The sequence below is a fragment of the Natrix helvetica genome (genome assembly GCF_964273705.1).
Source record: "Natrix helvetica genome assembly, chromosome: Z".
Classification (NCBI taxonomy): Eukaryota; Metazoa; Chordata; class Lepidosauria; order Squamata; family Natricidae; genus Natrix; species Natrix helvetica.
The window spans coordinates 9340155-9365411 of NC_138554.1; the positions used below are offsets into that span (position 1 = coordinate 9340155).

At 47.5% G+C, this 25257-nt stretch overlaps 1 protein-coding gene across 3 annotated transcripts in view; it reads right to left on the reverse strand.

The window, feature by feature from the left end:
- Positions 1 to 25257, reverse strand: part of LOC309382119 (X-linked retinitis pigmentosa GTPase regulator-interacting protein 1-like) — a 92715-nt gene that overhangs the window by 4858 nt on the left and 62600 nt on the right. For all 3 annotated transcript variants that reach the window (XM_081933622.1, XM_081933620.1, XM_081933621.1), the window contains 11 exons: positions 21151 to 21268; positions 19386 to 19838; positions 18171 to 18340; positions 16214 to 16550; positions 14235 to 14401; positions 13022 to 13153; positions 11211 to 11340; positions 5720 to 5811; positions 5024 to 5219; positions 4587 to 4671; positions 3730 to 3860 (listed from right to left, as the gene is read on the reverse strand). In XM_081933622.1, the coding sequence (XP_081789748.1) occupies positions 3730 to 3860; positions 4587 to 4671; positions 5024 to 5219; positions 5720 to 5811; positions 11211 to 11340; positions 13022 to 13153; positions 14235 to 14401; positions 16214 to 16550; positions 18171 to 18340; positions 19386 to 19838; positions 21151 to 21268 (2011 nt within the window). The remainder of the gene's footprint in view (positions 1 to 3729; positions 3861 to 4586; positions 4672 to 5023; positions 5220 to 5719; positions 5812 to 11210; positions 11341 to 13021; positions 13154 to 14234; positions 14402 to 16213; positions 16551 to 18170; positions 18341 to 19385; positions 19839 to 21150; positions 21269 to 25257) is intronic.

Here is a 25257-nt window from a genome sequence, read left to right on the forward strand (position 1 = left end):
ACCGGGAGGCCGGAAGCCACAGCCACTCCGTCTTGGAAGGGTTGAGTTTTAGTCGGTTGCCATCCATCCAGACCCGTACGGCCTCCAGACACCGGGACATCATTTCGACGGCCTCATTGGGGTGGTTCGGGGTGGAAATGTATAGCTGAGTATCATCAGCATACAGATGATATCCCACCCCAAAACCACGGATGATCTCGCCCAGCGGTTTCATATATGTGTTGAACAGGAGAGGCGAGAGTACCGATCCCTGTGGCACTCCACATGTGAGTGGCCTCCGGGTCGAACTCTGCTCCCCTGTCAACACACGTTGCGTCCGATCAGAGAGGTAGGAGCCAAACCACCGTAAGACGGTGCCCCTGACTCCCAGCCCCTCTAGCCGGTGCAACAGGATACCATGGTCGATGGTATCGAACGCCGCCGAGAGATCTAATAGGACCAGGATAGAGGAACAACCCCTATCTCTGGCCCTCCAGAGATCATCAACCAATGCGACCAAGGCCGTCTCTGTGCTGTGCCCGGGTCGGAAGCCGGACTGGCGCGGGTCTAGATAATCATTTTCCTCCAGGTGACGTGGGAACTGCTGTGCTACCACACTCTCTACAACCTTCGCTAAAAAAGGAAGGTTGGAGACTGGACGATAATTGACTAGGTCCGTTGGGTCCAGGGAAGGCTTCTTGAGCAGGGGCCTCACCACCGCCTCTTTCAAGGCGGCCGGTAGAGAACCCTCACCCAGCGAGGCGTTCACCAGGCCCAGGAGCCAGTCGCGCGTAACCTCCCAGGATGCCAGTACAAGCCAGGAGGGACACGGGTCCAATAAACATGTGGTAGGTCGCAGACGTCCACGCAACCTGTCCAAATCCTCGATGGCAACCGAGTCGAACTCCTCCCAAAGCGGTCCCTCAAGACTCGCAACGGGCGTCTCTACTGAATCACTGAAAGGGGTCCATCCCATCCGGATTTGAGCGACTTTATCCTGTAGATAATTCCCAAACTCCTCTGCTCTGCCCTGTAATGGGGCTTCCCGTGGTCTCTCAAACAAGAGGGAACGGGTCACCCGAAACAGGGCAGCAGGGCGGTTATCTGCAGACGCAATAAGAGCGGCACAATGTTGACGTTTGGCCGCTCTTAATGCCACAAGGTACGTCTTCAAATATGCTCGTACCTGTGCTCGGTCAAATTCGGAACGGGAGGATCTCCAACGACTCTCTAGGCGTCTCTTGTGGCGTTTCATCACCCTTAGCTCCTCGGTAAACCAAGGTGCCAGGGTGGTTCGTCGCCGCAAGAGAGGCCGCAAAGGCGCCACCCGGTCTAGGGCCCCGGTAGTCGCACTATTCCATGCGTCTACCAGGTCCTCCACTCGGGGGCGGGTCAGGTCCACAGTAGGTGGCCCAAGTTCCGTCTGGAACCTATCCGGTTCCATCAGGCGCTTGGGGCGGAACCATCTAATACCTTCCAGTTCCGCCTCCTCGCGGCGGGGGGTGGCACCAGGGAAGTCCAGCCGGAGAAGTGAGTGATCCGACCATGACAGGGGAATAGTGTCTAGATCCCCTATTCCCAGATCACTCGTCCACTGGCCAGAGACAAAAACAAGGTCCAGGGTGTGGCCTCCCTCGTGAGTAGGGCCCTGAATTAACTGGGTCAGGTCCATGGCTGTCATGGAAGCCATGAACTCCCGAACCCCCTCAGACGCTTCTCCCATCGACGGCAGAAATAGGAGACAAGTTGCCAAGTGTTTGAATTTTCACCGCGTGGCCATGGGAATGATGCAAAGGTCATAAGTGAAAAACGGTCCTACAGTAAGTCACTTTTTTCAGTGCTGTTGTAAATTTGTACAGTCACTGAATGAACTGTTTTAAGTCAAGGGCTACCGGTATTCCGATACTCTTAAATTAAATTTTAAACTAGTGGATAACTCGACGTTGCCTGGCTATTTATTCATCCTAATCCGGACAGGAAAAGGAATGAATTGTGTTGTGGCCTAGCAGGATCCCGTTGAGCTGCTGATGGATTCGGATAGCGAGGAACCATATGAGTCTGCCCTGGACGATGTGGAGGACCCTGTGCAGGGTTCAGACTCAGAGCAGGGACCAGAGAGGCTGATTGTCCACCAGGAGGCGCTGAGGCATGGAGCGGTGGGGAGGATCAAAGGCAGTTTGTCCCTGATGCTAGATTGAGAAGGACTGAGAAACGGAAGCAGCAACTCCGTAGGCAGACTCACAGAAGATGATTAAGCACAGGTGGTTGTGGATTGGCCCCTCCCAAGAGAGATTATAGGTGAGGCGTTGGGAGGGGACATTTGCAGGAAACAACCGTTCGAATTAGTAGTTAAGAAAATCTCTCTGTATTCTAGCCGTGTCTGTTCGTTTGGACTATCTGCGTGGCTTCATTTGAATTATCTGGGTTGCTGCAGAGTTAATCTATTGAAAGTGAATTGTGTGGGCCCTCAGCCAAAGGATTCGTTATCTCAGTAATTAAATAGTGGCAAACAGCCAAGTCTGTGTTCTGGTTTATTCACAGGCATGGAGGGGGGTCAGAGCAGAATTGTATCTATAGTGTCATTTCAGCAGCCCAGGCGTTCCAGAGTTATGCTAGAACACACACAGACAGACACACATACACCCCCAAAGGGTGTCTTATCCCCACCGTATTTCCAAAGAGTAAGTCATTTGTGTACAAAGTCATTTCAGCGTCACAGGAGTTCCAGAGTTACTGTATGCTGGAACACACACACACACACTGAGGGGTGTTATTACCCCCCACGGTATTTGTATCCAGAGAGTGTCATTTGTGTACCAAGTTTGATTGAAATTGCTCGAGGCAATCCAGAGTTATGCTGGAACACGCACACAGACACCCATTTATAGATAGATAGATTAAGCTATCCAAACCTCAGGTGAAAACTCTGCTTCTGTTCTTATTTTTATTTCTCTCTGGCCTTGGGAAAGGAGTTCCCGGGATTTTGACTGGCTGGAGTTCAAATCCAGCCACATTTGAGCAGCTGCAAAGCTTTCACCCTCTATGAACATCAGGCAATCAAACCGCATTTGGATGTTAATCCCTTAAGCGAGGGGTCTCAAACTCGATTTGATTGACGGCTGCAGCAGGGTTGTATTTGACCTATGGCGGGGGGAGGCAGAGGGGGGCGTTGCCAGGGTGGACGTGACCAGCTCGACGTCACTGGTGTCGGGGGCGCCTGTGGCGGCCATCTGCTAAGGCAGGACTTCCCCGAGACTCTTCCTCAGTCTCATAATCTTCCTTCTCTTCTTTTTCCTTCCTTCCTTCCTTTCTTCTTCCTTCCCCTCTTTCCTTCTTTTTCCTTCCTTGCTCGCTTCCCACCATTTCTTCTCCTTCTTTGTCTTTCCTCTTTGCCTTCCTCCTTGCCTGTCCCTTCTTGCGTGCTCAAATGCAAAAGGGGAAACATTTCTCCTTTTGTTTTGTTTTTGTTTGTGCCAACAAAAACAGGCTCTGTTTTGGGCTGCAATTGCCTCCTGCAACCTTCTGCCAGTGAAAATGGAGCCCAGGGGGTTGTGCACGGCCCTCCCTGGCTCCTTCAGCACCGCAGGCCAGTCCTTTACTCATTCCAGGGCAGCCGATGGGCCAGATCCAAGCACACCGTGGGCCGAATCTCGCCCGCGGGCCTTGAGTTTGATACCCCTGCCTTAAGCGTTGCCTTGGGTTGTGTTAGATCTCTTCCATTTTTTGGAGGGAGGGTGGGCATCGTCTTACCTTGTAAGTCTTGTGCAAAGATGTCGTTTCCAGTCAGAAGAATCTCTCGCAAGTCCACGCTGGAGAAACCCACGTCTTCGCATTCCCCGCTGGCCCCAGGAAGTGGCTCACTCACCACTATAAACTGCAGCCTATAGCCAAGGGGAAAACTTGATCCATACATGCCCTGGGAATTTCTTCCCCACAACCTTTTAGGAGAAGAGCTGTTGTGGCCCGCCAGCAGCCGGCGGAGCTGGCAGCAGAGTCGGAGAGTGAGGATGTTGGGGAGGAGCATGGGCCAGTCCTGGAGTCCGGGGAAGGCTCAGACGAGGCTCTGCGTCAGAGGCAGAGATGGGGCCGGGGCCGTCTGGCAGTGACGGAGCTAGACAGCAGTGAGGCAGAGGAACAGCTGGAGCCTGTTCCCAGTGTGCGCATGCACAGAGCTGCCAGAAGAAAAGAAAAACTCATAAATCAGGGTAGACTTGGGAGTAATGTCACAGGTGGAAGAAAATTGGCCCCTTCCATAGGACATAAAAGAGGAGCAAAAGGGGAGTGGGCTTTTACAAGTAACAATTCGTTCGTTTGGTCATTAGATTCATTTCAGGAGTGTGAAGATCTGTCCGTGAATCTCAGAGACTCTGTGCCCAGTCTTTCCCTGCACAGCACCTCATTTGGAAAATATTTACATGGCAGCTTTCCAAGATAGATGAGGTCTGTGGTCGTAAATATTCCTTTGAAAGACTGTTTGCCAGGCCTTGCTGAATGTGAATGAGAGGAATTCACATTTGTTTAATAAAAGGGGTTTTGTCGGGACCAGGACTCTCCCTCGTGCTTTTTGGGGAAGCCTAGGTCAGAACAAGAGCAGCTGTGACACTCACTTGTTCCATTCGGGATCCTCAGCCACAAGCATGGAAAGCAGCATTTGCCTCTGAAAACTTCCGGGATCTGCGTCCAGTTTGACCACTGTGACAAAAGAATACAGCAAGTTATTTAATTCTGGTATCCATGGAATTTCTCAAATTATCCAAGTCATGGTTGTCCCAGAGGTGCCTTTTTGCAAATGGCAATGGGGGTTTTTCCCTTGAAAACCCAAAGGTGCTTTTTTGAGAGGCGACTGGACTTTCTGTTTTTTTTCTTTGAAGAGGTTTTGCTTCTCATCCAAGAAGCTTCTTCTGCTCCCCCCCGCCCCCCCACAAGCCAACATAGTAATAACATCCGGAGGGGATTCAAGTTACAGAAATCCACTTTTCCCTCTATTTTCTCCCTTAGCAAATAATAATAATTTTAAAAACGGGGTACGTGAACGTGTGCACACCCTTGCTGAAGTGGAAATAGATTTCCTCGGTCCCCCTGGGTTTCCGCAAGGAGAAAGGGGCCTCCGTTTCCTCCAGAGGCACTCCAGGGAAGTGAAACTCGACGTACAGTTGCTGGATGGTCTCATCGACCGCAGGCCAGCTTTCGGGCAAGAGGCCAAGGGAAATGACCTCCACCCGAATCCATTCTGAAGGTTGCTGAGGATAGAAAAGAATTGAACCAATAGGGGAAAAAAAACATTTGTAGCTCAGGATTGCACTGTGGGGTCGTTGGCGCTCTCTGAGGTTGAGGGATTTCTTGCCGAGAAAAAGTTCTCAACTTTTCTCGCCGCCGTCATTATATTCTTACAGTTCACGTTATCTTGTCCTCTTATTTTGGTCTCACCTGCCGGCCTTATGCATATCTTGGGGTGAGATTCAGCCGGTTCGGAAACAGTTTGGGCGAACCGGATACTAATTTTACATCTCGTTCGCTGAACTGGTAGTTGCAAGGACTGGCTGGCCCCACCTACCCCAGAAACACGGCTCCTGTCACTGAAGTTTCTGGAAACCAAATAAGCAGAGTCCTTCCACATGGCCTGCATTTTATTTCCAGCGTCTTTTAGCCCAGTGTGTTAACCAAGTCAGTCCACTGTATTTGGTAAGCAGCCTTTGTAAGAATCAGTTTTTCCTTCTGGAACTTAGTGGTAGCTACTCACCAGATCAGGATACCCCTGCAGTGTGGGTAACCCCACCACCACTTCGTCGCTTTCTGTGGTGTGAGATTCACTCGTCTCTTGTTCCCCCCCATCTGCAGATAAGAGCGGAGTAAAAAAAAATTGTAGCACCCGCTGAGCAGGGGAAAGTAGTATTGTGAATGCACACACAATCTAAACTAGTTTCTTTTATTGTCTAGAAAACTAGGGCCCCGTTTTTAGCTCTCTTAAATTGACCCGTTGCAAGATAAGATCCCATCACCGGTGTTGAAATAAGACCACCGCTATTTCATTGGTTTTCTCCAGAAATCAAAGAAGGATATTATCTGGCCTTTGGCTGTAATGCTCTCTGAGCTTGGCGGTTTTCTTGCAATCGTTTCATTACCCAACTATGTAACATCATCAGTGCTAGAAGGGAGTAGGGTTTGCCCTCTATATATTAGTGGCTTGCCCAATCAGTAATTGTGGGAGTGTTGTTTTCTTCTTGGTAGTTCCTCGATTAAGCTATTTACTGTTTAATTGCTCGTCTGGCTTGGCCGTTCTTTGATTGGAGTATTGTTTACTCTTGATTGTTGGTCTGGTGTTTTCTGGAGAGTCAATCCCTGCTTATCTGGGTGTGGATTGCTCGGTTATTCTTGTTTCTTCTAACTTTTTGATCATCCTTTCCTTTTAACACAGATCTCATCTAGTTGGGTATTGAAATGACTAAAGAAACCAAGCACCAAGGACTCCCCAGTGTAACCCTGAGCTACAAATACAATCTTTTGTTGATGTTTGGGTTTACTCCATCAAGATCTTGTTGTGCAATGTTTTTGATGCCACCTCATAAGTATTATCCAGGACTAGGACAAATGGCAGCCTACTCTCTTCTTCAAAATTTGCAGTGATGAAGCACCCTATAAACCTAGTTTAATATCTATTGGGATTAATATGAGGGAGTGTGGAAAAGTTCTCTCTCTCTGACCCTGATGTAATAATTTAATTGTTGTTATGTTTTCCTGTACGAATTCAACATCCTGGCCAGTGTTTTTTCAACCTTAGCACCTCTGAAGAAGTGAGGACTTCAACTCCCAGGATTCCTCAATTCCAGCAGGATGACTGGGGAATCCTGGGAGTTGAAGTCCACACATCTTACATTTGCTAAGGACACCCAGCCAGCTTTCATGCCTAAAGTGGGACTAGAACTCCCAGTCTCCTGGTCATTGGGCCAAAGTCATCCACCCAGCTTTCATGCCTAAGGTGAGACTAGAACTCCCAGTCTCCTGGTCATTGGGCCAAAGTCATCCACCCAGCTTTCATGCCTAAGGTGAGACTAGAACTCCCAGTCTCCTGGTCATTGGGCCAAAGTCACCCACCCAGCTTTCATGCCTAAAGTGGGACTAGAACTCCAATCTCCTGGTCATTGGGCCAAAGTCACCCACCCAGCTTTCATGCCTAAAGTGGGACTAGAACTCCCAGTCTCCTGGTCATTGGGCCAAAGTCACCCACCCAGCTTTCATGCCTAAGGTGAGACTAGAACTCCCAGTCTCCTGGTCATTGGGCCAAAGTCACCCACCCAGCTTTCATGCCTAAGGTGGGACTAGAACTCCCAGTTTCCTGGTCATTGGGCCAAAGTCACCCACCCAGCTTTCATGCCTAAGGTGAGACTAGAACTCCAATCTCCTGGTCATTGGGCCAAAGTCACCCACCCAGCTTTCATGCCTAAAGTGGGACTAGAACTCCCAGTCTCCTGGTCATTGGGCCAAAGTCACCCACCCAGCTTTCATGCCTAAGGTGAGACTAGAACTCCCAGTCTCCTGGTCATTGGGCCAAAGTCATCCACCCAGCTTTCATGCCTAAGGTGAGACTAGAACTCCCAGTCTCCTGGTCATTGGGCCAAAGTCACCCACCCAGCTTTCATGCCTAAAGTGGGACTAGAACTCCAATCTCCTGGTCATTGGGCCAAAGTCACCCACCCAGCTTTCATGCCTAAAGTGGGACTAGAACTCCCAGTCTCCTGGTCATTGGGCCAAAGTCACCCACCCAGCTTTCATGCCTAAGGTGAGACTAGAACTCCCAGTCTCCTGGTCATTGGGCCAAAGTCACCCACCCAGCTTTCATGCCTAAGGTGGGACTAGAACTCCCAGTTTCCTGGTCATTGGGCCAAAGTCACCCACCCAGCTTTCATGCCTAAGGTGAGACTAGAACTCCCAGTCTCCAGGTCATTGGGCCAAAGTCACCCACCCAGCTTTCATGCCTAAGGTGAGACTAGAACTCCCAGTCTCCTGGTCATTGGGCCAAAGTCACCCACCCAGCTTTCATGCCTAAGGTGAGACTAGAACTCCCAGTCTCCTGGTCATTGGGCCAAAGTCACCCACCCAGCTTTCATGCCTAAGGTGAGACTAGAACTCCCAGTCTCCTGGTCATTGGGCCAAAGTCACCCACCCAGCTTTCATGCCTAAGGTGAGACTAGAACTCCCAGTCTCCTGGTCATTGGGCCAAAGTCACCCACCCAGCTTTCATGCCTAAGGTGGGACTAGAACTCCAATCTCCTGGTCATTGGGCCAAAGTCACCCACCCAGCTTTCATGCCTAAGGTGGGACTAGAACTCCCAGTCTCCAGGTCATTGGGCCAAAGTCACCCACCCAGCTTTCATGCCTAAGGTGGGACTAGAACTCCCAGTCTCCAGGTCATTGGGCCAAAGTCACCCACCCAGCTTTCATGCCTAAGGTGAGACTAGAACTCCCAGTCTCCTGGTCATTGGGCCAAAGTCACCCACCCAGCTTTCATGCCTAAGGTGGGACTAGAACTCCCAGTCTCCTGGTCATTGGGCCAAAGTCACCCACCCAGCTTTCATGCCTAAGGTGAGACTAGAACTCCCAGTCTCCTGGTCATTGGGCCAAAGTCACCCACCCAGCTTTCATGCCTAAGGTGGGACTAGAACTCCCAGTCTCCTGGTCATTGGGCCAAAGTCACCCACCCAGCTTTCATGCCTAAGGTGAGACTAGAACTCCCAGTCTCCTGGTCATTGGGCCAAAGTCACCCACCCAGCTTTCATGCCTAAGGTGGGACTAGAACTCCCAGTCTCCTGGTCATTGGGCCAAAGTCACCCACCCAGCTTTCATGCCTAAGGTGAGACTAGAACTCCCAGTCTCCTGGTCATTGGGCCAAAGTCACCCACCCAGCTTTCATGCCTAAGGTGAGACTAGAACTCCCAGTCTCCTGGTCATTGGGCCAAAGTCACCCACCCAGCTTTCATGTCTAAAGTGGGACTAGAACTCCCAGGCTCCTGGTCATTGGGCCAAAGTCACCCACCCAGCTTTCATGCCTAAAGTGGGACTAGAACTCCAAGTCTCCTGGTCATTGGGCCAAAGTCACCCACCCAGCTTTCATGCCTAAGGTGAGACTAGAACTCCCAGTCTCCTGGTCATTGGGCCAAAGTCACCCACCCAGCTTTCATGCCTAAGGTGAGACTAGAACTCCCAGTCTCCTGGTCATTGGGCCAAAGTCACCCACCCAGCTTTCATGCCTAAGGTGGGACTAGAACTCCCAGTCTCCTGGTCATTGGGCCAAAGTCACCCACCCAGCTTTCATGCCTAAGGTGGGACTAGAACTCCCAGTCTCCTGGTCATTGGGCCAAAGTCACCCACCCAGCTTTCATGTCTAAGGTGAGACTAGAACTCCCAGTCTCCTGGTCATTGGGCCAAAGTCACCCACCCAGCTTTCATGCCTAAGGTGAGACTAGAACTCCCAGTCTCCTGGTCATTGGGCCAAAGTCACCCACCCAGCTTTCATGCCTAAGGTGAGACTAGAACTCCCAGTCTCCTGGTCATTGGGCCAAAGTCACCCACCCAGCTTTCATGCCTAAGGTGAGACTAGAACTCCAAGTCTCCTGGTCATTGGGCCAAAGTCACCCACCCAGCTTTCATGCCTAAGGTGAGACTAGAACTCCCAGTCTCCTGGTCATTGGGCCAAAGTCACCCACCCAGCTTTCATGCCTAAGGTGAGACTAGAACTCCCAGTCTCCAGGTCATTGGCCCAAAGTCACCCACCCAGCTTTCATGCCTAAGGTGAGACTAGAACTCCCAGTCTCCTGGTCATTGGGCCAAAGTCACCCACCCAGCTTTCATGCCTAAGGTGAGACTAGAACTCCAAGTCTCCTGGTCATTGGGCCAAAGTCACCCACCCAGCTTTCATGCCTAAGGTGAGACTAGAACTCCAATCTCCTGGTCAGTGGCCCAAAGTCACCCACCCAGCTTTCATGTCTAAAGTGGGACTAGATCTTACATTTGCTAAGGTTGAAAAACACTGGTGTAGGTTTGTCCTGTAGGAAGTTAGCACCCACCCCTCTCCTAGAAAAAATGAGATATTTTAGGAAATATGAAAAGGGCAGAATATTTCCCCTAAAAGGGAGGCAGAAACTCAGCTCCTCCCCTACCTTTGTCAATGTTCAGGTCCAGGCCAGCATATTCTACATAACAAAGATCAGTGACGTGCGGTGAGGTTTATGGCTGGTGAGGCTGGTGACGTCATCAAACCGTGTGGTTGCTTCGATCGCACGGGCGCAGCCCGACCGGAGAAGTTTCTCTTTTCAGAAATGTCAGAAAGGGACAGGCAGGCTGCCACAGCTCCACTGAGAAGACATTTCTGAGAAGAGAAACTTCTCCTTTCTCCTCCTCCCCCCACTCCCTTCTAGCACTGATGATGTTACCTAGGCATTTTTTTGCATCGGGTGAGCCCGGGATCCTTGCAAGGGGAATGGGACCACGTGTGCAGGAGGCTCCTCAGCGCCAGCCTCGGATCAGTGTGAGCCGCGGTCCCCTTCCCCTGCACACGTGGTCCCATTCCTCTCCTTCCTGAGCCAACATGAAGGGGACCGCGGCTGCGCTGATCTGAGGCTGGCGCTGAGGAGCCTCCTGTACACGTGGTCCCATTCCCCTTGCAAGGATCCCGGGCTCGCCCCATGCAAAAAATGGCGAGATCGACGCACTTGGGGCTGCTGCTGCGATGTCCAAGGAGGCTAAACCAAGCCGCGCGCCTCTCCCAGCCACTTTCACGGCTTCCCGGAGTAATTTTTTTAAAATTTTCATAATGAGAGCGGCGAGGCTCTGCCTCCCCTGACTGCACGTCACTGACAAAGATCTACCTCCTTCAGCACAGCCATAGTAGGAATTGCCCAAAGCTGTTTCATTACATCATCACTCAGCAAGAGTCAACCAAGCCTGGGGCTCAAACGACAACCTACAAAGTTACCCCTGCATGGCTCCATGGGAGTCTGACAACCAATCAGAACACAAGCTCAAATTTCAAAGCCCAACGGAGGGCATAAAACCCAGGTACTCTCAGCATCTCTTCTCATTTTGCCCAGGATCTCAAGCCATGCGATCCTGTTCATTAATAAACCATTTTTTTCCAAGCAACTTCCATGAATCCAGTGTGTTTTTCTCCACTTGGAACTGCACCCATGTGGACATTTCTTCCTACAGTCCTTCAACAATGTCATGTGACAGTATACCATTGTCCTTTGGCCCAGACTCTAGAATCGATTCTTCATCCAGTTCTCGGTGTTCGGCCATCTTTGCTGTCTCTTCAATATTCGGTGTTGAATGTTCTTCTTCCTCCTCTATCTTCTCTTCCACCTCCATCTGCCCAGATATAAAACCCAGTTTGCTCACAAAATGGATTGTGACTTTAGGACTATAGTTGGTGTCAGATAAGCAAATATCCACAGATACGTTTCAATTAGACCAGGGGTGAAATCCTCCCGGTTCGGCCTGGTTCGATCCGGTTCGCCTGAACCGGTTGGGACAATTGTCCTTGGTTCTGCGAACCGGTAGTAAAAAAAAAAAAGCTTCCAAGGATTGCGGGGCTCACAGCTGATCCGCGTGATCGTCGGAAGCTTCCCCCCCCCACTTTTTAAAGCATTTTTTTCCTGCCTATTTGCCCGATCCGGCAGGAAAAAAATGCTTTAAAAAGTGAAAAAAAGTTGACCGCGCCCACTCAGTCACATGATCCCCCTACCGAGCCTCGCCCACAAAACCATTGGGAAAAAAATTTAGATTTCACCACTGAATTAGATATTATAATGTTAGAGAATTTAACTTCTCTTGTCACGGTTCGGGGAAACCTGAAGCGGATTGCACATCGTATGTGGCAAATTCCTATCTAATATTAAGTAATAATAATAATAATAAACAATATTAATAAGTAATAATAAGTAATAATAATAATAAATAACTGAGGTGATTAAAGGCCTGGAGATTAAAACATATGAAGAACGATTGCAGGATTTGGTTTTGGCTAGTCTAGAAAAAGGAAGGTATAGGTGGGACATGATGGGAGTATTTCAGTATTTGAGGAACTGCCACAATGAAGAGGGGGTCAAATTATTCTTCCAAGCAATTTGATAGGTCCAAACTCACTCAGTCAGCTTTCATACCTAAGGTGGGACTAGAACTCCCAGTTTCCTGTTTATTGGCCTGAAGTCACCCCACCAGCTTTCATGCCTAAGGCGAGACTAGAACTCCAAGTCTCCTGGTCATTGGGCCAAAGTCACCCAGCCAGCTTTCATGCCTAAAGTGGGACTAGAACTCCCAGTCTCCAGATCAGTGGCCCAAAGTCACCCAGCCAGTTTTCATGCCTAAGGCGAGACTAGAACTCCCAGTCTCCTGGTCATTGGCCCAAAGTTACCCACCCAGCTTTAATGCCTAAGGTGGGACTAGAACTCCCAGTCTCCGGGTCAGTGGCCCAAAGTCACCCAGCCAACTTTCATGCCTAAGGTGGGACTAGAACTCCAAGTCTCCTGGTCATTGGCCCAAAGTCACCCACCCAGTTTTCATGTCTAAGACGAGACTAGAACTCCCAGTCTCCTGGTCATTGGCCCAAAGTCACCCACCCAGCTTTCATGCCTAAGGTGGGACTAGAACTCCCAGTCTCCAGATCAGTGGCCCAATGTCACCCAGCCAGTTTTCATGCCTAAGGTGGGACTAGAACTCCCAGTCTCCAGATCAGTGGCCCAAAGTCACCCAGCCAGTTTTCATGCCTAAGGCGAGACTAGAACTCCCAGTCTCCTGATCATTGGCCCAAAGTCACCCAGGCAACTTTCATGCCTAAGGTGAAACTAGAACTCCAAGTCTCCTAGTATTGGCCCAAAGTCACCCACCCAGCTTTCATGCCTAAGGTGGGACTAGAACTCCCAGTCTCCGGGTCAGTGGCCCAAAGTCACCCAGCCAACTTTCATGCCTAAGGTGAGACTAGAACTCAAGGTCTCCTTGTTTCTAACCTGGTGCTTTAAGTACTATACCAGCTGGCTCTCTTATCCCTTACCTTGGTGAAAGTTTTGACCCCTTTCTTCTTTATCCTTCTTCGCTTGAGTTCTCGTGTTGGAATCACTTGGGCCGAAAGGAGCTCCAGCTCATTTTTTATCCTTCTGCTTTTCTGAAGGTGTTTTTCAGTCACCTGTAAGGAAGGTTTCAAAGGACAAGACGTAGTTCTTTCTCTTGCAATTGCACCAACATTTGACATTGGCAGGTGATCATTTTTATTCTCCCCACCCTCAAATCTTGGGCAGGCTTTACGAAATTATTTATTACATTCGAAACATGTACCTAAAGGTAAAGGTTCCCCCGGCACATATGTACTAGTCGTTCCCAACTCTAGGGGGCGATGCTCATCTCCATTTCAAAGCCGAAGAGCCAGCATTGTCCAAAGACGTCTCCGTGGTCATGTGGCCGGCATGACTAAACGCCAAAGGCACACAGAATGCTGTTACCTTCCCACCAAAGGGGGTCCCTATTTTCCTACTTGCATTTTTACGTGCTTTCGAACTGCTAGGTTGGCAGAAGCTGGGACAAGTAACCGGAGCTCACTCTGTTATGCGGCACTAGGGATTCGAACCGCCAAACTGCCGACTTTTCTGATTGACAAGCTCGGTGTCTTAGCCACTGAGCCACTGCGTCCCTTGAACATCTTACAAATCTTTGCTCTATAACAGGGGTGTCAAACTCGATTTCATTAAGGGCTGCCTCAGAGTTGTGTTTGACCTTGGGGGGCCAGGGTGGGCATCACTCATCTTGAGGGCACCTGTGGTGGCCAAGTGCTAGGGCAGGAGTTGTCTCAGATCCCCTTCACTCTCATAATCTCCTTCCTTCCTTCCTTCCTTCCTTCCTTCCTTCCTTCCTTCCTTCCTTCCTTCCTTCCTTCCTTCCTTCCTTCCTTCCTTCCTTTTCTTCTTTTTCCTTCCCTCTTCATTCTCTTTTCTTCCTTCTTCCTTTTTTCCCTATTTTTCCTTCCTTGCTCTCTTCCCATCTGTCTTTTCTTTCCCTTTCCGGTTTCCCTTTCTCCTTTTCTGTCCCTTCTTACATGCTCAAATGCAAAAGGGGAAACAGTTCTCCTTTTTTGTTGTTTTTAGTTTGTTTGTAACATCTTCAGTAGAACTGCTACTTAGCCTGGGAACTAAATGTCCCGAAAGCAATTCACAAGCTCAGTTGAATGCATCTCCATCCTCATCGTACGCCTGAGCTACGGATATTTGCCCTACCTGTCTGCGCAACAGGTTTTGCTCATCAGCAATCTGCATCTCCAAGGAACGTGCTTGGGTGGCCTTGTAGCGAACATCTTCAGGAGGGATGTAAAGGGCTTTCCATTCTAGGCTGAGGTGGATGGAGCCATTGGGCTTCCCTGCAGGATCCATGAGGTCAAAATCTCCTAGAGAGAGGGGGGGGGGGGGGAAAGGCAACATCTGGATCTGTAACAACATCTGGATCCGGGCTCTAGTTTTGGAAGTGGTGAAGCCTAGGGCATCCAAAAACTTGCTGTCAACTCTGAAACAAACCTGTCTGGAGCCATCTTTTGCTGCCTCATAGCTGCCACGAATTCTGAAATGGGGAAGGGAGGGGGAAGCAAATAGACTGGCTAGCGGTCAAAACAAACAGCTTTCTTGTGGGAATACTGTCATCCCAACAGGTTTGCAGTTGAAGTATGAAAGGAGTGACCAAGCAGCCCGCCAACTACTTTAATTGGACAATGTGAACTGTGACATTTTGGGGGGGGGGGGGGAAACATTTGCTCTTTGACTGAGGCTAAAACTGCGGGAAACTTGAGAGTTGGTTTTCACCAGTGGTGCCGATATGATGTATCCAATAAACAATATAATATGATGTATCCAATATGATGTATCCAATAAAAGTTCTTTGAGCAATCTACCTGCCTCTGAGTTCTGCTTTTGGTGGACGTGTTACCTGGAACACTGACATTATGGCTGTGGTAATGGGAGTTGTTACTTATCTAGAGCACCCTCCCCCTATGAATTTTAGTGCGCTGGTTGTTACCGACTATAGCGGGAGGTGCTTATCTCCATTTCAAGGCCATTGAATCAGGTGTTCCATTTCCGCAGCCATGTGACCAGCATGTCATCACAGAGAGTTGTTCTCTTCCCACCAAAGTGGTACCTACTTATCTACTCACATTTGCGTGCTTTTGAACTGCTGAGTTGGCAGGAGCTGGGGGGAGGATGGAGGCTCACCCCATTGTGTGGAGCTTAGGTCTTGAACGTGGGCTGTTGCCTTTCCAGCCCACAAGCTGGAAAGTCTTAACCACTGAGCCATCACTTAACCACTCAGGTATAACTACTGAGCCATCACACCGCCCCAAGCTGCCTGGAGAGCCTCCAAATTGTGGATTGTTGTCCTAGATCAGGGTGTCAAAGTCGATTTCATTGAGGGCTGCATCAGGGTTCTGTTTGACCTCGGAAGGCCAGGGTGGGCATGGCCAGGGGTGGGTGTGACCATGGTGGGCATTGCCAGCTCAACGTCACACATGTCGGGGCACCTGTGGTCATCCAAGTGCTAAGGCAGGACTTCCCTGAGATCCTCAATCATCTCATAATCTTCCTTCCTTCCTCCCTCCCTCCCTTCCTTTATTCCTTCCTTCTCTCTTCCTGGCAGAGGCACCGTGGGACAGTGCTTCACTGTTTCCAGTCCGCCCTATGGGCCAGATCTAAGCACCCTGAGGGGCAGATCCGGCCCACAAACCTTGAGTTTGACATCCCTGTCCTGGATCCAGAAGGGTTTAGTGTCAACTCACAAAGCATCCCTAGCCTGCTCTCGAGTTGCCATAGGAAGGGGGTGATGGGAAACTGATGAAACAGCATGGCAGCAAAAGACAAATGCACACTCTAGACTTATCTCTTTCAAGGCTGTATCCCAGGTTAACCACAGCAGTCAGAGCAGGGAATGAGCTCTACAGTCTGCGAATGTGCTCCGTTGGAGAATGTGATTTATGACACATCCTGGGGGGAGGGGGGAACTGGGTCATAATTGGGCCATAAATTACACGGGGTCAGAGTTGGCTTCACTTGGGTACGTGCCGACATGTTACTCGTAATAAATAACTGGATTTCTTTTGAAGCTTGGCTCGAGGCTCATGATTTAATTAGGGCATCTATCAGAACCCTGATGTTTAGCACAGAAGATGGTTCAAGAAAGGCTAAATTTATGTAGTATCTTTTGTTGCTCTCACCTTTGATGCTTTGCCCATGCGCTAACGATACCAATGGGATCTGGGCTTTGCCCAAGTAGCTTCCAGGTTCCCCTTCCTCATCGTCAAACACATAGACACACAAACTCTCCACAAGCAAATAATGGTGCAACTCGGGAGTGAGGTACAGAGTAAACTTCTTCACATCTTCAAAGTTGGGGTCGTTGCTTGCTGGGGTTATGGGAGTGTCGTGATCCGGGAAGGTGAAGAACTGGTACATGGCATACGGGCTGGGCTGTGAGCCAATCCAACGGCTTCTCAAATTGGCACAGCTCTTGATCTGGATGCACAGCTCATTCCGGCTTCCGGCTTCGATCTTCTAAGGGGTGAAAAAGGAGTGGCGGTAATGCAGCAGGGAAGCAGAAGCAGTTGTCCAGGTCACAGTTTCTTCAAGTCTGACAATATTACTGTATTTTTCAGAGTATAAGACGCCCTGAAGTATAAGACATACCTAGCTTCTGGGGAGAAAAACAAGGGAAAAAAATCGGCCTCTGCCTCCCAGCAATTTGCCTCCTTGCAGCAAACAGCAAACAGCCTGTTTCAGTTTCAGTTTCGTCTGATTAGCACAAGGAAACTTTTTTTGCCTCGGCCTCCCAGCAATTTGCCTCCTTGCAGCAAACATCGTGTTTTCGTTTCAATTTCAGCACAGCCTGATTAGCACAAGCTTGCATTGGCCTCCAGACGATCAACTCTTTCAGGCTGCAGAGATTGCCATAGCCTATTGCTGCCTCAGCGCACCCCGTTTTCAGCCTCTGCACACCCCATTTTCGGCCTCTGCATGGCCCATTTTCCATCCGTTCTGGGGGTCGAACGGATGGAAAATGGCGCATGTGGAGGCCGGAAAAGAGATGCACGGTGGCAGCAGTAGGCAATGACAATCCCTGCAGCCTGACACAGCTGATGGTCGGGAGGCCGATCCAACCGACAATCAGCTGCTTGTGCTAATCAAGCTGTGCCGAAGCTGAAACTTAAACAGGCTATTTGCTGCAAGGAGGCAAATTTCTGGGAGGCAGAGGCCAAAGGGTGAAGGCCGGTGGGTAGGCAGGACTATATTTGGTGTATAAGACACACTCAAATTTTCACCCTTTTAATGGGGAAAAAGTGCGTCTTATACTCCGAAAAATACGGTAATGTCTTGCTGCCGGTTTTAATAAGTGGGTTTCTGACTCTGAATAGGAACACAATAATTATATCCTGTACTGATTCTTTCAGCCTGAGCTGCATTGTATCTATGGAAGGAATAGGCATTTGAGTACTACAGGGTAACAACAGAGGGAAAGGGGGAGCATTGGAGGCCCCAGTGGCGCAGTGGTTAGAGCACAGTACTGCAGACTGCTACTGCTGACTGCCTGCAATTTGGCAGTTCGAATCTCACCAGGCTCAAGGTTGACTCAGCCTTCCGTCCTTCCGAGGTTGGTAAAGCGAGGACCCCAATTTTGGGGGGGGCACGAGGCTGACTCTGTAAACCGCTTAGAGCGGGCTGTAAAGCACCGTTTAGCGGTATAGAAGTCTAAGTGCTATTGCCTTTGTTGTTTTCTGTGGATGGAATCTGTGGAGTACTTCCAATACCCATAACTTCGAACGATCACTGAACCAAGAGTAAAATCGATACCAAACACCAAGGTTCCTCTCGAGAAGACCGTGTCTGCTGCTGCCTTTTACAGCCACAGGATAATGGAGCGTGATGGCGAAGGATGCTACCTACTGCTGTCCCAGTTCTGTAGAGAAGCACAGGTATCCAACCGCCTAGTATTATTATAGGCTACTTAGGGGAATTTGAAAACTTTGTAAAATAGTTTTTTCATAGGATTGACTTTCCACTCATGGTTTCCTGTTTGGTTGGGTTTTTGCTTTCCGGCTTATTTGCTCCTAATGTGTAGGCTACAAACCAACCACAGATTATATTCTTGAACAGTAGGTCAAGCTCCTTTTTCCTTACTCTGTCGCCTTGCAGTTGCCAGCTCTGTGGGGCTACAAACGGAGTTCCTGCTCCAGCAGAGAGATGGGTCGGTGTTTGACTTTGAGGGTGGGGCAGCTGCGAAATCTGTTTGAACGGAAAGTGAAGTTTCAAGCTGTATTCCAAACGGCCATAATCCTCGCCTTTGGGACCTGGAGGGATAAGGGTAGGGAAGCAGTCGGGAAGAAAGCCACATTTTGGATGAATAAGGTAAAAATTGGACCATCATCATCATCATTTGGATCACAACGTGCCAGGTATCACAGTTTTTGAAAACTGAAGCATACTATTCTATATCCTGCCCTGCCCTGTCCTGTCCTGTCTTATCCTATTTATTTTATTCTATTCCATTCCATCCCACTCCATTCCATTCCATATTTTCTATCCTATTTCTATTCTATTCTATTCCTATTCTAGTCCAGTCCAGTCCAGTCCATCCCACCCTATTCCATATTTTCTATTCTGTTCTGTTGTTCTCTTCTATTCTATTCCTATTCTATTCTAGTCCAGCCCAGTCCAGTCCAGTCCAGTCCAGCCCAGTCCATTCCGCTCTATTCCATATTTTCTATTCAGTTCTGTTCTGTTGTTCTGTTCTATTCTGTTCTATTCTCCTAATCTATTCTATTCCTATTTCTATTCCTGTGCTATTCCTATTCCTATTCCTATTCCTATTCCTATTCTATTCTATTCCTATTCCTACTCCTACTCCTATTCTATTCTAGTCCAGCCCGGTCCAGTCCAGTCCAGTCCAGTCCACTCTATTCCATATTTTCTATTCTGTTCTGTTCTGTTGTTCTGTTCTATTTTGTTCTATTTTGTTCCATTCTGTTCCGTTCTGTTCCGTTCTATTCTGTTCTATTCTATTCTATTCCTATTCCTATGCTATTGCTATTGCTATTCCTACTCCTATTCTATTCTATTCTATTCCATTCCATTCCATTCCAGTCCAGTCCATCCCACTCTATTCCATATTTTCTGTTCCATTCTGTTCTGTTCTGTTCTGTTCTATTCTATTCCATTCCATTCCACTCCACTCCACTCCATATTTTCTCTTCTCTTCTCTTCTCTTCTCTTCTCTTCTCTTCTCTTCTCTTCTCTTCTCTTCTCTCTTCTCTTCCTATTCCTATTCCTATTCCATTCCTATGGAAGTCAAAACCCATCTGATGGGAGACTTGGGATCATAATCATTCTTCTTACCACGCAAGACTGCCGTGCAACAAACTTGCTCTCCCCTGTTCAGCACCTGGCCAAAATGCAACCAGCAGGAGGCCAGGGTGGTGTGGTCGACCGCAGAGGCCAGGTGGAGCTCCAGGCGAGAAGTGGCCCCTTGCAAGTATTGCATGAAGAAAGGGTCAACCCGGACCACGTATTGGGAAGTGAAGTCGTAGTGGGGCCGAACGCCGCGGGCCAGAGGCGTGCAGTGGGTCTCGAAGTCGTAGAAGGCATAGGTGCAAAAGGTGAGAGGTTCGGGGTCTCCCAGAAGTTGGACAGCCTCGGCCGACAGAATTGCTCCCGAGATGTGCAACTCGAAGAGGTTCTCCCCATGTTGCAATCTCAGAACTTTGCTAGGGACTCCTTCATCGTCAACGTCACTGCTGGGTGGCCGAAGTCGGACAGCTCTTGTTCCATATGCCACGTCCTTCAACTTCTCTGGGAGAAGAGACACAGAAAACCTTAGAAGTCCCTGTGAACATTTACCTACCGGTAGATTTAACTGACTTTTCAGAAGGAATTCTCAAGAGAACCCAACTCGTGTCTGGTGGCAGTCATTAGATTTGGGCATCAGATCCAATGGAGCAGAACGCCGTCTAGTGACAGATATGCTCTTTTGATCTTGTGGGGCTGTGCCACACAGTGGTTGACAAGGAAGGGGATTTCCACCTTCACAAAACAACAGTCACAGCAAGCACGTCAAGACACACAAAAAATGTACATGCGCTGGAGTGCTGGATCCCAAAGACTAGCTGGCCAGCACACGTGTGCCTGTTTTTCTCCGGTTTCGGCCATTTTTGGGGCAGTTTCAAGTTGTTTTGGGGCTGTTTTGAGGCCATTCCCCCCCCAAAAAAACAGCCCCCAAATGGCCTGAAAAGAGCCCAGAAAATGCTCCCCAAAACAGATTGTTTTGGGGCCATTTTCCGGGCCATTTCCGGTGCCCGCAAAGACCAACCCAGATCAGATGGAGAACGGCGCATGTGCCCACAGAGCGGGATCTGCGTGCCACCACTGGCACACGTGCCATAGGTTTGCCATCACGGTGATAGGGCAAGAGGGTTGATTAACCCCAAGGGAGAAGTTTGGACTATAGGACACACCTTTTTCCCTTAAAAAAAGAAGCTGAAAAGTGTACAAAAAAGTGTACATTCAGTGTATAAGAGGCTTATACACTGAATACAGCATTTTTGGCCTCCCGAAACCCCGCTCCCTTTGCAAAAACGGCCGTGCGTAGCCTTTAGGAGACTTTCAGAGAGCTCCTGGGGGCTTGGGAAGGTAGAAATGAGTGAAACACAGACCGTTTTTGGCTAAATTTTGCCCCTCCCAGCACCCAGGAGTACTCTATAAGCCTCTTAAATGCAATTTTTTTGACAGAAAACAGGCCCGTTTTTGCGAAAAACAGGCTGTTGTTTGCTCGTTTTTGGGGGGCCCGCCCCCCCAGGAGCACTCTGACTTCCCCTAAAGGCTATTCATGCCTTTTTTGGGAAAAAAATGCGCCCGTTTTTGCAAAAAAAACAGGCCGTTTTTGGGGAGGTTTGCAGAATGCCAAACACTTAAAAAAAAAAATTGCCTCTCCAAAACCTTGGTGCGTCTTATACTCTGGTGCGTCTCATACTCCCCAAAATACGGTATCATCACAGTCTTCATAAGAAAAACAAGACAGTCCAGTTGCCTCCTGAAAAAGCACCTTTGGGACAATATTTTCAATCCATCTTGAACTGTGGAATACCTAAAAAGGAGCAGTGCCTACCTTCCAGCTGGTGAATACGGGCATTGCGCAGGTCTAGAAGTTGGTCCATCTGCTTTTGCTGGTCCTCGTGTTCCTGTTTGTTTAGTCTGGACTGTGTGAGCACCTTCTCCAGCTCCACCTCCAACCGAAAGACCAAAAGAGCAGTCAAGAGATTCAAACTACAACCCATACCAACTTCTTTTTATATGGATAATTTAATTTATAGTTGTTTTTCTTTAACATCCATAAATGCTTGGTGAAGAGTGTATTGTCTGGGTCAATATACATTATACACACTACTACTACTACTACTACTACTACTACTACTACTACTACTAATAATAATAACAACAACAACAACAACAATAATAATAATATTTAAATATGCATACCGTATTTTTCAGAGTATAAGACGCATCCTTTTCCCTTAAAAAAGAGGCTGAAAATCTGGGTGGGTCTTATACACTGAATACAGCATTTTTGGTTCCTGAAACCCCGCCCCCTTCACCAAAATGGCTGTGCATAACCTTTAGGAGGCTTATAGGGTGCTCCTGGGGGCTGGGGAGGGCAGAAATGAGCGAAAAATGGCTCGTTTTTGCTCAATTTTGCTCCCCCCGCCCCCCAGGAGCACTCTAAAGCTTCCTAAAGGCTATCCATGCCCTTTTTTTGAAAAAAAAAAAAAAAACTGGAGGGGGGAGGTTTGCAGAGTGCAAAAACATTTTTTTTAAAAATTTGCCTCTTCAAAACCTTGGTGCGTCTTATACTCCGGTACGTCTTATACTCCGAAAAATACGGTAATCATAATCTTTCAACTTCTAACATTTGTTTATATGTAGTAATCACAATGTATTCTATTATATGTCAGTAACACTCATTTCTAATTTCTACCTCTTTTTTTTTAAACTTTCAATGAAATAGCCACCGTATTGAGAAGTATTCTGTCTTTATCCATCATCTCTTACCCTTTATTGAATTTCAATTCTTATTGACTTTTTGGTAAGTCTTTCGTGCTTCTTGATTAGACTCTTGTAACTCCTTACATCGTGTTTATTTAATCTCAGTGTTTCATCCGTCGCGACATCTCTCTCTTGCACTTACTAACTCATGCCAACGTCTTCATCATTCCACCCCTATTTGCCTCGTAGACGAATCAATAGTTTCTTCACCATTAATTCACCAGCTGGTGACCTCTGACAATGCTTATCCTTCCATCTGACCTGGTCATTAGCCAGGGAAGATACCAGATGCGGAAAGGGTCTTCTAGGACAGGGGTCACCAATCTTTCGGACCTCGGGGACCACTAAATTCATAAATTTTAAATCCTGGGGACCACTAATATGATCTGCCTAAGGACCGGCGTGGCTAAGTGGTCATGTGACTGGGTGGCCGTGGCCAACTCAATATCACTCATGTTGAAGCGCACCTCACCAGCCTCTATTTGCCACTCCTTGCCTGCCCGCCCGGGCTCCTCGGGGCCCCAACAGGAAGCAGTTGCTGGAGCTAAGCAGCCACCATGAGAAAGAGTTGGCAAAACAGCCCAGCTCAAATTGGATCTGTTAGATTGCGTAAAGGAAAGGCACACTCAGGCTAAAGGCAACAACAGCTCTTTATTGTAACAGCACAGCTATGTACAATCCAGCGAAGGTTCAGTCTGACAGCAGCCCTTTTATAGGGAGCTGTCAGTCCCTTCGACCAATGAGATTGAATCTCTGTTCCCGCTGGAACAGAGGACCTTGGTGGAAACCATTATAACAGTTGCTAATATCTAACAGGATCTGACCGAGAAGGAGGCTCAGCAGAAGCATCTCACTGAGGACTAGGAGCATAGGCTTTCCAAGCAGAGGGAAGACCTGCAGGAGTTCAAAGCCAGGTACTGGCACCTGGAGGCTCAGTGGGCTGAGATGGTCACCCAGTTCCAGGCCATGATTCAGCCCTACTGGAACGAGGCCCTCCGGCTCTTTGCCACCAGCAATGCTTCCCTCCAGCCTTCGCCCAAAGCCCCGCACCAGGAGGCTGAAGCAGACCCCAAGTCAGAATTTCTGCCCCCCCCCCCAACATGCAGAAAAAGACCCCCAAAGGGGGAGACTCTCTGCAGCAACAGAAACATTCATCGCACGTATCTTGCAAAGAGAAACTTTGATAAAAGCACTACTGATAACCAAAGATAAGCTGATTAAAGAAGCGGACGGAGGGTCTCGAGATTTTACAAGATATGCAAAAAGCAACAATTAGAGAAGTCCACACAAATTGGATTCAGGAAATAACCAGAAGACTAATTCCACAAACGGCAAAAGACAGAAGACTGCACTATTACTGGAAAGACACAGGTTGAGATATGAAAACTAATAAAATATTAGTCGAATTTAGTTAAAATTAGAGCATTTTGTTAAAAATGAAGTGATAATGGATATAGTTAGATAAATAATTGATAATGATAACAATGTACACATATGGATTGGTTTGATAAGAGGAAATTTGGTTATACATTCTAAATGGTGACCATGAAAGGAAGTTTAGAAACTTTGTTATGTATAAAAGCTTATCATATTTTTTAAAAAAAAGAGTAAGTCAAATTTAGTTAAACTAAGACCAAAAAAAATAAAAATAAAAATGAAATGATGACGGATGTTGTTAAATAAATGATTGATAATGATAATAATGCAATATTTGTACTGACATGATAAAAGGGAAATTGGATATGAATTGTAAACAATGATTACGAAAGGAGGTCTAGAAACTTTGTTATTAAACATAATTAATTTTTTATTAAGAAAGTGTCATAAAGATGTAATGTTATGCTGGATGATATTGAGAATAGATAACGGAATGCCGTTAACAATCATAGTCATATGAAGATTGAGGTATGATGATAGTAATATATATATATATATATATATATATATGTATGTATGTATGTATGTATGTATGTATGTATGTATGTATATGTATATGTATATGTATATGTATATGTATATGTATATGTATATGTATATGTATATATGTATTTGTGTTACAACCCCTGGTATGCCCAAATATGGGAGGGAGCTCACTACTCCCTCTTTCTGTCGTTCGGCTCATTACAGAAGACCATCCAGGCAGAAAACCATATTTTTATTTTTAATGTTGCCTTTTTATATTTGTGTTGCATTTGTGTTGATAAATAAATAAAGGGGGGTATTTGTAACACAAATACATACCTATTTCCCTGGCTCAGCTGAGAAGGAGGAGAGCCTGTGGCTTAGTGGCTAATACAACTGCCCAATATGTAATACAGCCCTGGTTCGAATCCCAGTAAGGGTATGGCTAGCTGATGAGAGCTAAATAGCTTGAAATAGATCTATACTAGTCTCCCTTTATTTATTTATCAGCACAAATACAACACACACACACATGTATGTATGTATGTATGTATGTATGTATGTATGTATGTATTGTGTCACAACCCCTGGTATGCCCAAATATGGGAGGGAACACACTGCTTCCTCTTTCTGTCCTTCGGCTCACTCCAGGAGACCATCCAGGCAGAAAACCATATTTTTAAGGTTGCCTTTGTTATATTTGTGTTGTATTTGTGCTGATAAATAAGGTTCAAATCCCAGTAAGGGTATGGCTAGCTGATGAGAGCTAAATAGCTTGAAATACAATACAATACAATACAATACAATACAATACAATACAATACAATACAATAGTAGAGTTGGAAGGGACCTTGGAGGTCTTCTAGTCCAACCCCCTGCCTAGGCAGGAAACCCTATACCCTATACATCTATACTAGTCTCCCTTTATTTATTTATCAGCACAAATATGATATATATACAAAAATACAAATACGATTTATGATGTAAAACATATAACTTGATATGAATTGTAGGTAATGACTGTGGAAGGGATGCACGAAAGTTCTTTGTAACCAATTGACACACTCTTTATAATTTGTAATGGAAGATATTTTTGTGGTGTTCGTTGTGTTTTGTCTGTTTGTGTTTATTCAAAAATAAAAAAATATTTTTTAAAAAAACATTCATTGCACGTATCCATCCCAAGGCCGTAGTTGGAGGACCCCTGTTTTAGTGCAATAAAAACCATGCAAATAATTTTTCTGTGGACTACCCAAATTTTCTCACGGAC